The sequence below is a fragment of the Bemisia tabaci genome, chromosome 3 (assembly GCF_918797505.1).
Source record: "Bemisia tabaci chromosome 3, PGI_BMITA_v3".
NCBI lineage: Eukaryota > Metazoa > Arthropoda > Insecta > Hemiptera > Aleyrodidae > Bemisia > Bemisia tabaci.
In genome coordinates this window covers 5,317,093-5,328,443 of record NC_092795.1, presented here as the reverse complement: position 1 = coordinate 5,328,443, position 11,351 = coordinate 5,317,093, and the positions used below count along the sequence as shown (strand labels likewise).

General features: G+C 41.3%; 1 protein-coding gene across 3 annotated transcripts; it reads right to left on the bottom strand.

Moving 5' to 3' along the window:
- Positions 1-799: 799 nt before the first annotated feature.
- LOC109043299 (beta-1,4-mannosyl-glycoprotein 4-beta-N-acetylglucosaminyltransferase) lies at positions 800-11,327 on the bottom strand. 3 transcript variants are annotated; one of them, XM_019060468.2, is made up of 5 exons: positions 11,129-11,327; positions 6,791-6,926; positions 5,877-6,160; positions 3,823-4,167; positions 800-1,411 (listed from the first exon to the last, which is right to left on the bottom strand). In XM_019060468.2, exons 3-5 carry the CDS (start codon positions 6,094-6,096, stop codon positions 855-857), a joined length of 1,122 nt encoding a protein of 373 aa, XP_018916013.2. In that variant the 5' UTR covers positions 6,097-6,160; positions 6,791-6,926; positions 11,129-11,327; the 3' UTR covers positions 800-854. The 3 variants fall into 3 exon arrangements, with proteins under 3 accessions (XP_018916013.2, XP_072153780.1, XP_018916014.2); XM_072297679.1 differs by lacking the exon at positions 11,129-11,327 and adding an exon at positions 10,780-11,014; XM_019060469.2 differs by lacking the exon at positions 11,129-11,327 and adding an exon at positions 8,567-8,853.
- Between the last annotated feature and the right edge of the window lie 24 nt (positions 11,328-11,351).

Sequence of the window (11,351 nt, the reverse complement as noted above, 5' to 3'; positions counted from 1 at the left end):
TTTCTTAGACGAAAAAACGTAACTCCATTTCAAGGTTGCAAAACTGACTGAAACAATGAAACTTTCACAAGAATCCATGGCCAAAGTGCAAAATCACGTAACTGTATTTCGGTATGTTTTAAAAATTCGCACTTTCGTTTTTTTTCGAAAAAAAGGAGCTACCTAACTCTAGAGCTCGAAATTTTTACAGAATTCTCCCAAAAGAGGAGGAGTTAACTATCTTTCCAAAGAAAGAATAAAGTATCACAGGAAGTCTGCACTGTCGCAAACGGAGGCACGTGGTTTTGCACTTCGTCCATCAAAATGTACCAGCGCAATTTTCGTTGAAAATTTTTCTGATTTTTGTATGAGATCAGCGGAAAAACCAGTGAAATTTTCAGTTCGGGACTCCTAAGATTCTCCAGGTAAAAACGAAATTTGCTTGGGTAAATTTGGCACATGGCCGGACCCTTACACCTCGAACGGGGGAGGAGGGCGTAGGGGGGTTCGGGGACCTCCTCCTAGAGAATTTGCGAATTTTTGAAGCATCTAATATGCAGTTTGAGCCGATTTCGTCATTAAAAATTCCCCAATGTAAGTGTCTTTCATTGTCGCCAGATAGTGCTGATTTTTCCAGCACTTTCACCCTTTCTAGTCCATGTAAAATATCCTCATTTCATCACACGACCTGGCAACCTTGGTGTCTATCCCTCTTCCTACCTCCGTTCTTTCCTTTTTTCTTCCTTTTCTTTTTCGTCCTTCAGGCGACCCCCCCCCCCCCCCCGATCCTCCTATAATTTGGCAACTTTAAATAGTAGTTACGTCCCTTCGTAAGCGGAACATCGAAACAGGTCAAGCTCCTGGATTCCCGGTGATCAGACACCTGGTTCTTCTTCCCTCAAGCAGCCACCAGGGAGGAGAAACCTAAACCTCCGGGCATTCTCGAGCAAATACCCCGGCAGGTAAACTGCGGACGCCGACCGCGGAATGGGCCCCATTTTCCCGATGAGCTCCCTGTAGGAGTACTCCTCCGGGAGCATGTCGAAGAGGTCGTCGCCGCGGCAGATGATCCTCTGTATCCTGGCGTGGTCCAAGAAGTGGCTGCGGCGAACGCGGTCCGCGTGGCTGTAGCCGGTCATCTTGAGCACGAAGTCGGCGAGGCGCCGGAAGCAGAAGCTGCAGTGCCAGCCGGCGTCGGCCAGGATGACGTCGGCTTGGCGCGTGTGCCGGTAGCGGGTGGCCGAGTCGTAGACGTGGACGGTGGCCCGCCAACTGCTCAGGTCGACGGGGAACTCGAAGGAGTACATGAAGTGCCGCAGTTGGAGGTGCAGGGTCGAGGGGGCGCCGTCGCACCATTGGAGGAGTTGCACCGTGTGCGAGCTGGGGATCTCGTCCACGTCAGACATGATCAGGAGGTCGCCCTCGGATATACCTTGAAAATGAAAATTAGTCTTTAAGATATAGATAATTCCGAATGATGGACCAGTTCATGGCGTCTCGGACCGGGAAAACTGGGATTTATCGGCAGGCTGATTGTTGAAATTGATAGACAAAGCCATGAACAAGAGAGACAATAGGATTGCATTTTGCAAAAAGGAACCACTAGCATTGCAATGTTGCTAAGATTGTGCAACTTCTTTTGTCTTGGAGGAAAAACCCGATTAGTAACCCCTTAATAGTTTCTATTTTACTCGCTAAAAACTGTAAATTTAAGACAAAAATTACCATCTAAATTTCATAGTTTTTCACAATTTCCGCAATTTTATTGCAAAGGATGAAGTTGCACAATCTTAGCATCATTGCAATGCTAGTGATTCCTTTTTGCAAAATGCAATTCAATAGTTAAATGGTGGATCCTATCGGTGAAAGCGGGTGGTTGCAACGGACATAGGAGGTAGGTAGGTAATAGACTAACTATATAACGGCAACCTATAAGAAACCCTATAGTTAGTTCCTCATTTACCCCCTTAGCCTATAAAAACCACCCATTTTAACCATGCAATAGGATTGCTCCACACTCCTTATGTCTTCTTTGTCAATCGCTTTGTCTATTAATTTCAAAAATCGGCCCGCAGGGAATGACAAATTTTAAGGATAATCTGAGAAGCTATTCCAGAAATTGAGAATCTCTTCTTCTACTACTGAGAGTTCATGTCGGTGTATCTGAGCCGCCGTTATTGACCTCTTGAATGACATATCGATGGCTAAAGTGCAATACCCCATTACTTCATCGCGGTGTTTCAAAAGCTCCGCTCCTACTTTATGTTTTCCAACAAGTCAACTTTATAGCTTGGAATTTATACGGGAAAAAATACTCTACTCCTCTTCAGCAAAAAAAAGCAATGGGGTTTTTAAGGAATTACGTTGAATATTTTCCAAGGAAAAAATCAAATATGACTGGAAGTTGACATCGTCCCAAACGAAACAACGTGGTCATTGATGTATTGATTTTCCAAACCATCATGATAATACAGCGAAGCTCTCGTTGACCAGATAATATAAACACCAGGAACTCTTGAACTGACGTGAGACGCTGCAGAAAAACACTCCTAAGGCTCCGTACCTCAAAAATTTGATCTATATCTGAACCACAAGAGAGACTGCCAAGACGGCAGAATGCAGTAATACCCTCAGAGACTTTGACGCACGGCAGAAAAGTTGGCGCACCAACAATTGCGAATTGCTTGACGCATGGAGGCTTTATTATTTAAAAATTGCCTCATTTTGAACCACACCAGAGATTTTTAGATCTTTAGGGGACACGTTTGTTCTTTGCTTGCAACTTCGGTGGGTATAAAATGCGATTTGCAATGAATGCGACTCTTTACAGTTGCGAATGTGGCAATGTTGCAAAGGGAAAAAGGTTAGTATATACTTTTGGGGAAATCTGTGCTAATCACTCAGAGTTACGCAAACAATTGTGTCCGTAAACAAATTTTCAGATACTGAAAGGTGCACATTTTGACCGCGTAAAGCAGAAATGAACCAAGCCATATCAGCCATTGCCAAATTTATTTGGACAATTTAATTTTTTACATGAAGACGGTTGTTGCGGTTTTGTGCAAATTTCAGTAAATTTTCTGCTAAGTACGAGGTAATTTCCTGAAAAATGTCGAATGAATCCGCACAAACGGTCTCTTGTAAAAAATTAAATTGCCTCGTCAAATTTGGCAGAAGCTGATGAGGCTTGATTCCTTTCTGCTAAACGCGGTTCATTTGTGCGTTGCCTGTAACTTCGATTGGCGAAGAACTTGTTGCATAACCGCAAAATTACGGGCGATTTTTCTGCATACTTCATCTGATTGTGAGTTTTACAATATTCTTGTTCTTTTCGAACGATGGAATAAGTTAACTTAAGATGGGTTGGTTCAAATAACTTGTCACTTTTTTTAGACTTTTCGTCCCTTTTGTAGACCCTTAACGAGAATTCAGATTCAAGGAAAATAATGTTTTAAATATTCATAACCATTTTTTACCGTCACAACTCGCCAGACAACTTTATAGACTTAATAATTTTAAAGAAAATCGCTGTCAAAAGTTGAGTATATCTTAGTTTTAGCACTTTATGTATGGTCTACGGTAAGGACCAATTTAATTGTTTTTGTACTTACCGTGGACCATACAAAAAGTGCTAAATCTAGGATATACTCAACTTTCGACAGCGGTTTCCTTTAAAATTATCAAGGAAAAAACTTGTCTTGTGAGTTCTGGCGGTAAAAAATGGTTATGAACATTAAAAAATTTATGTTCCTTGAATTATAGTTCTCGTTCGGGGTCTACGGAGGGGACAAAGAGTCAATAAAAAGTGAAAAGTTATTTGAACCAACCCAGAAAGAGACATACCTGCACTCTCGAGTAAGTCATTCATAGCATCCCGTGTATCCGACTCCAAAGTAAAAGGGTTCTCATCCGGGATCCCAACAATCCTCGAGTAAAGGGACGGAGGTTTGGCGACCCGTCCAGGGAACACGCTGTGGGCGATCTTGTCCTCGGCGAAAGAGAAGCGGCCTCGATTCTCCTCGAAAAATAGGGGCTTGGGGATCCCGGTGAAGGTGGTGTTGGACTCGAGGATGACGAACTTGGTGACGTGCGGGTAGAGCTCGTGCCACCGGACGTCCAGCATGTCCAGTTCGTTGCTGAAGATCACCGCATCGAATGTCCGTCGCGGCTTCGAACGCAAGGACCAACCTTCATGAAAAAGAAGATACGAGAATAACAACCATATTGATCCCTGCGGGCTGATTATTGAAATTGATAGACAAAGCAGTAGACAAAGAAGGTAAAGGGAGTAAGGAACAAATCTCTTGGTTGAAATGGGTGGCTCCTGCGGTTTAAGAGAGAAAATGATGGACTAACTATTGGGTCACTTGTGGGTTGCCGTTAGTATAAGAAAGTCTATTACCTACCACCTTTGTCCATCGCACCCACACTCTTCCACCAATAGGATCCCTCCATATACCTCTTGTCTTCTTATTCTGTAGCTTTGTCTATTGACTTCAATAATCGGTCCGCAGTAGCATTTTTCAACTGAGAGATCGCGATTTTTTAAAATTAAGTTGAGATTTTTTTGCGAATTTTTGGCGATCCCTGGTAAACATTCACGATAAGAGCTGCGTTTCAAAATACCATAGGAATTCTTACAGCCGGCTAAAGAAGGTGACAGAAAATCATATAGCTGCCTGTAGAATGCGGAGAAAATCATACGGCCGGGCTATACGAAGCGATAAAAAATTATGCAGCCGGGCTATAGTTCCTATCGCCGGGCTTTACACTTTATCGCCTGAATGTTGCTTTTTTGCCATCGATTATAAAAGGCAATAAGAAATTGTGTAGAAATTCGTGTGCTTTGGAAATCATTAAGTTTGATAGGAACCACCTTAATATTTACAAAACACACATTATATTTTCCTTTAATACATATTTTTTTTCATCAATTAAAATGAGGTTAATCCATACGGGATGTGCAAACATTTCAAAATCATGAGTTAAATAACGCTGACTCCGCCAGATTAAATATTAAAGCCTAACACAAAACGGAGCGGCGACGCACTGGCGCCTACAAACCTAACAGGGATACTTCACGCATTGCGCTACGCGTGAAGTACTCCTGTTAGGTTTGTAGGCGCCAGTGCGTGTTTCGCGGTGACTGCCCGCCTGCCACGGCGCTTGAAGCAACTATTTCACACCAGAGGTATTGCACAGTATCATACGAAACTGAAAGCGTTCTAATATATTAGGAATGGCAGGCATCCATCAAAAGTACGGAGCTTTCCTCGCAAAATAAATCAATATACTACGGCCCAAAAAGAGAGCAGTATTCCAAAAACTCACTAAGTCCTAGCATCCGTAATTAGTAACGTTTAGCATAGACTTTATCGCCTGGCTGTTGCTTAGTCGCCATCGGCTGTAAAAGGCTATAAGAAATTGTATGTAGTCGGCTATAGAAGCTATTGGAAATCTTACAGCCGGCTGTAGGTCTATGGTATTTTGTAACACAGATTCTACTGCCAATTTTTACCAGGGATAATATTGTTGGGATCATTAACAACCGAGCGATTATCCTCAATCTCAGGGACCGTCCCTAAATTATGTAACGCTCTGGGGGGGGGGGGGAGGGTCGAGGAGAGCGTTACGCACGCCATTTTGTTTTTACATGTTAGGGGATAGAGACCTACGGTCGATTGATCGTAAACACAATGTAAACCAAACCGTGGCGTAGCGTACTTTGCGATGTATTGATTGATCTGTCATTTAAATCTATGAAAAAGAACCGATCTACAGGGTGTTCGCAACGAACACTTTCATAATCGATTCTTTACCATAGCTTCAAATGGAGAAATATCGATAATCGATTATACACGCCTCGCCACTGATTAAGTTAAGAAACGTGAACTAACCGTGAAGACGGCACAGGTGCTCCATGGAGACGTTCTCAGCATAGAAGTGGACCAGTCGCTCAAACGGAGCATCGGGTTTGTCCCACAAAGGCCGGAAGAAATAGATGAGGGTTCGGATGTTGAAGAGTATTCCAACTCCGCAAAGGGCTGCGATGAAGAGTAAAATGAGCTTTCGTGGCAATCTTCTGCTTAGAGGGCGGAATTTCGCTCTCAAGGACATACTTTGAGGATGGTGCTGCGTTAATCATTCGTCAGGGGATGGTCAATTTCGGAACCCCAAAAAACTGGAAGAAAATGACATCAGGATTGTGAGATTTTCAGCACGAATAGGAGTCGAATTTTTGTGCTCAATGAAAAATATTCCTTCCCGTTCATCATTTTCAAAACCTAAAGAAACATCATGGTAAGGCTATGGCTCCTCACAGAGAAATATGAACCGAGAACCTGCAGCTTTGCCGACTTTAACTTCTCTGTGCTGAAATATTTCAATCGCTCAATCAGAATGTTCTGTAATTTTTCTCCCTCCAGCTGAAGAACGGATCGATGTGTTCTTCAAATTGTCCACGTCAAAGCCTTTGTTTTTCAAATAAGGGGAAAGATAATTAAGTTTCTCTAACAAATAGAAATATAACGAGCACCTCCCGTTAAGTTAATACACTACACCATAATAACAGACGCGGCATTGATAATAGCGCCTTGATACAACTAAACGTGCTTAGTGGTTGCGCGTGTTGCATACAGTAGCAAAATCAGGCGCTGTTGTGTTAACGATCTCCATCAGAAGCTCCAACACAGCACACTAATCGGATTTTAAAATCTTCATAGCCATGGACGCTACTTCCTAGAAAAGCGACATAAGTTAAGCTCCCACGGTTCCGCAAACGGTCACATTTTCATCAAAATAATAAACTCACTTGGAAGAATTCTGGTCAGCCGCCGAAATCTGGATGTAACTGTCATGTTTTGTGAATAATGGCTCATGATAACGATGTGGTAATTTTTGCATCCCATCACCAATGAATGAAGAGTCCTTTTCAAATGCCCACGAACCTGTGAGGAAAAAAAGGAAATTAAAATAAACCATGAAGAACATGCACAAACTGATTGCGGTGGACGCACGGGTCATAAGACGGTATGTTGGAGTTTTTTTTATGATCTATGAAGAACATTGATCATAAATTGACGTAACTAAGCAACTGTGCGACACTACCCACATTAAGCCTTTTTAAAGATAACTCAATGAATTATCCCGACGAAATCTTCAGACAAGATTGAGGAATGCGAAAACTGGCTCGAGAAAAATTTTCAAAAAATCATTTAAAATTTATCAATTGTAAAATTTTCATAAGAGTGTCTGCACATTATGTTCCAAATTATATTACAAATCATGCGTCTGAATAGTGTTGTGCGTTTACGTAAAAACCGCGAGGACCATTTTCACCCACCCACAAGGCACTTTCAGTACCTACTTTCTCGCCTTTTTAAACGCATACTGCGGCGTCATTTTTCCCCTGCCCTTTAACGCTCCATGTTTATGTTTTCGTCTACCAGCGAGGCAACTTGACCTCTTTATTTTCAAAAGGAAGCATTTAAAGTGTCAGAATAATCAATACGTAACACTCAATGAGTTCATGATCAGAAGTTGCAATACATAGAGAGAGAATGACAGGTAAACAAAACTTAGTAATCCCGACAAAATGACCCTTTGTCAAACGTGCAAATTCAATGTATAGAATAACGCTACTCTCAAATCAAATGCATATGGACGGATTTAGGCAGAATAAACTACTTGCGTCGGACGTTGCCAAATTTCCTTTTTACTTTATTTTTTTTATTAAAACTTAAACGACATTCTGCCTAGAAATTTTATGATTACATTCATCATCATACTGTAGGGAAATTTACGGACAGCTCCAAGGTATTACGCTGCATATTTTCTGTGAAAAAATAAATAAAAAGAAAATAGAAATATAATTAATATAAATTGGATAACTTGAAATAATAATAATAATTGGATAATTCCGGTGTGGAAGTCTCTGGAAGGGAGGGTAGATTACATGAAAATGTAGGAATAAAGAGGCAAAAATCTACAAACACTGATATGGAAGTTGAAAAATTTACGATATTCCGCTGAGCAGATGCAAGATACAAATTTTCTAAGGGGAGTCAGTTGTTTTTTGTTTTTTTTTTTCATGCTTATCCCCGTAATGTAAAAAACAAATAACTTTTTTCCAGTATCTACAGAATGGATTTTCAACTTTTTTGCCCCTTAGAATGTCTTCTTTCCTTTGACATGTGATCTTTTTTATCAATAGAAAATTCGAATTTCAGTTGATTTCTCTAATTATTTTAACATTTAAAAATTGGAAGAAAAAAATGTAATACTGAAAAATCTATTAAAATTCAATTTTTCAATGAATCAAACTGAGTAGGCGGTACATGTTGAAAGAGAGAAGTCGTTCTAAGGAATAAAGCGAAAATAAAATCGAAAATCCATCCAGTTTACCCCGAGAAAAGAATAAATGAAGTGGCTTGATTTTTACACTGTGGATAGGCACTTTGGCTCAATACCGAACCAACTTCCTTTAACCAAGAGAAACGGGCCAGAATCAGACAACACATAACAATAGCCCGGTACTTTACGACACCTCTGGAAGTTTTAAGCAATCGCGGTAAAAACTTAAACTTACACGGAAACGCACGAATCAAAACAACAAAAATCTACAGATGTTGACACGAAAGTTCACAAACCAACGATACTTTGCCTGCAGGTGCAACACTCCAATCTTTTAAACTGAGAGCAGCGTGCCCGAGACAGACAACACATAACAGTCGCCCGGCGCTTAACGACTGTTCGCCGAAATCGTGTCACATGATGAAGTCTCGAAACCCAGAACGTCACATTTCCGACCTAAATAAGTAAAATATTCACCAGCACTCATCATCGACTGACTAGAACAAGAGTGCGCGTATACACACAGAATGCGAATGAAAAACCGCCTACCAGAAACCAGACGGCGCAATAAACGTCATCCCGTCGCACTTTGACGTAAAGGCGTAACCCGATGTACACATGATCCCTCGAAAGGATGGATTCATACGTGAAACAGGGCTCAAGGGGGAATCAAGTTACGCTCTTACGTCTGGATCGGGATCGATGCTGCTCGGTGAAGCGGGAACGGAGGTTCGGTTTGGGAGATGCCTGGTCCAATGAGGAAAGTCGCCGAGATCCAGACCGGTCAATGAGGTGAAAAACGCCTATCTGAGCGCCTAATTATCGCAGAGTTACGCGGTTCCTGCTTAGGATCGTGGTGCGGAATGGTGGATCCCCTCGCGAGATCAACAGGTCGGTGCGGCACGGTAAAAATAACTGCGCGGCGTTGCCCTGCGTTCGGAGACGAGGATTCGATGCGACGGTATCCGCGGAAAATTCGATTTTTTTGGCGAGCTGCGCCGGCGCGGCGCGGCGTCTGCTGAGTCTGCATGGAGTAACTATACTGGGAGAGTATGGCCAATTAAGCGTTACGAGTGCCGCTTTTTGGCTGGTGGGTGGCGCATGAAGTACCTGTATACATAGGCGGATTCAGACGCTGCGGGGGGCGGATGGGGGGCCTAGGGGCTACCTCCAGAAAATTTTCGAAATATTTTAGCATCTAATATGCAGTTTGAATCAATTTCGTCATGATTAACACTGGTAAAAAAAAAAAAAAAAACACTTTGGATCTAGAGTCCAGACTCTTGAAAACATTGACAAGAAAAAGGACTCTTGATTCAATCAGATTTCAGCTTAAATCAAAAGGAAATCCGCTCAAATTAAGAGGCTTGGTTCTTAAGTTGCGCAAAAATCTGATTGAATCGATGTTTTGAAGAATTTGGGCTCTAGATCCAATGTGTTTTTTTTCAGTGTACTCAAAAGAAAAAATTCGTTGATTTGTAATCTCCCGAAAAATCACAAAAAATCCTCTGGATCGCTACAGACAATTTTTTGGTAACTGGAGACGTTCTTCAATAACATTTCACTCGGGAACCAGCTAGGTCAATTTTTTCAAATTTCAATTCCAGATTCACTGCTCTGCCCGGCAGTTTTTTTAAGTATTATGTGGATTAAAGGTTTCATTTTAAAGTTAAAAGAATTAAAATATGCCATGTTTTTCTGCTTAGAAGGATAGTGCAAGTGGGCGCGTGAATGCACGACGCAGAACGTTTCTTGAGAGGAATATCTGCTCCGCATTTTTGTAGTATACCTCGCAAAATGAAGGCACTTACTTATGCGTTTTCTTACGAGATCCGTTCAATTCACTCAGGTACTCCCAAGTTTCTCCTCAGCAAACGCTTATGAGCGACAGCACAAGAATAAGAGATCATGCCTGTACCGTTTCAATAAGTTAGATGGCATTGCTGGAGGCCTTTTACCCTGCATTAGTGCCCGTATCAGATAGTGTTAGGGCTCGGGATTAGGATTCCCTTTCCCTCACACACAGCAAAATAGGCAAAATTATCTGAGACGGGCTGTGATACATCATCCAAAGGTATTCAAAAAACACATTCATTTCATGTGTGTTTGCTACAAGACCACCACCACCCCCACCCCCCACCCATCGGGGTTAGCCCCTGACGGCTTCGCGTTCCAACACCCGAGGCGCTATGCGTTACGCGTTACTCTTTATGGTTTTTGTAGTATAAAATATGATATGATAATGTAAAGTATTTTAGTGCCTTATTTTTCTTTGGTATATTGTAAAATATTTTAGTATTTTATATGATTTTTTGTAGGCAATTGATAAAAAGCTAGAGAACATGGGAATGTAGAGCAATAATGACTGGAGAAAATTATTCTCCTAGATGCAGAAGCACGAGATGAAAAGTAATTAATATCCCAAAAAATCAGAATACTTATGCTCACATTGGTTTTTATTATCTGCGTATCGATACATTCTTTCTCCTCTCAGTCACAAGTGCTCGTTCCGATTTCCTTTTCCTATAGCGCGTATTGTAACTTCATAATCCTGTTTACATTTGAATAATATCTCTTTGATGATGTTCTTACTGGTTTTTTTAACACATTTCATCCTTTTCACCACAAATGTTGTAAGGTTAACGCCTAACAACGGCAATCACGTCAGTTGAAAATGCTCCCGCTTCACTCAGTAAACCTCAATGGAAAAGAACAAGTACAAAAATGTCACGACTTCATCATGCACAATTAACTTGTCATTGCAATATATATTAGTATGCATATTATTGGTACATACCAGGCAGGTTTTATGGTATCACGATACTATCATTAGCATCTCAAAATTTGCAAGAGTTGTGCGCAGAAAACTAAAATATTCAGTGGATGAATTGAAAAACATCAGAACTTAAAACACACGACCGAATGGAGAGACTCAAAAAGTGAAAGAGCTAACGATGGCAATGCACAACTGATAAGTGGCTGAGTAGGATGAAAGTAAACAGTAGAGTAAGGGCATAGAT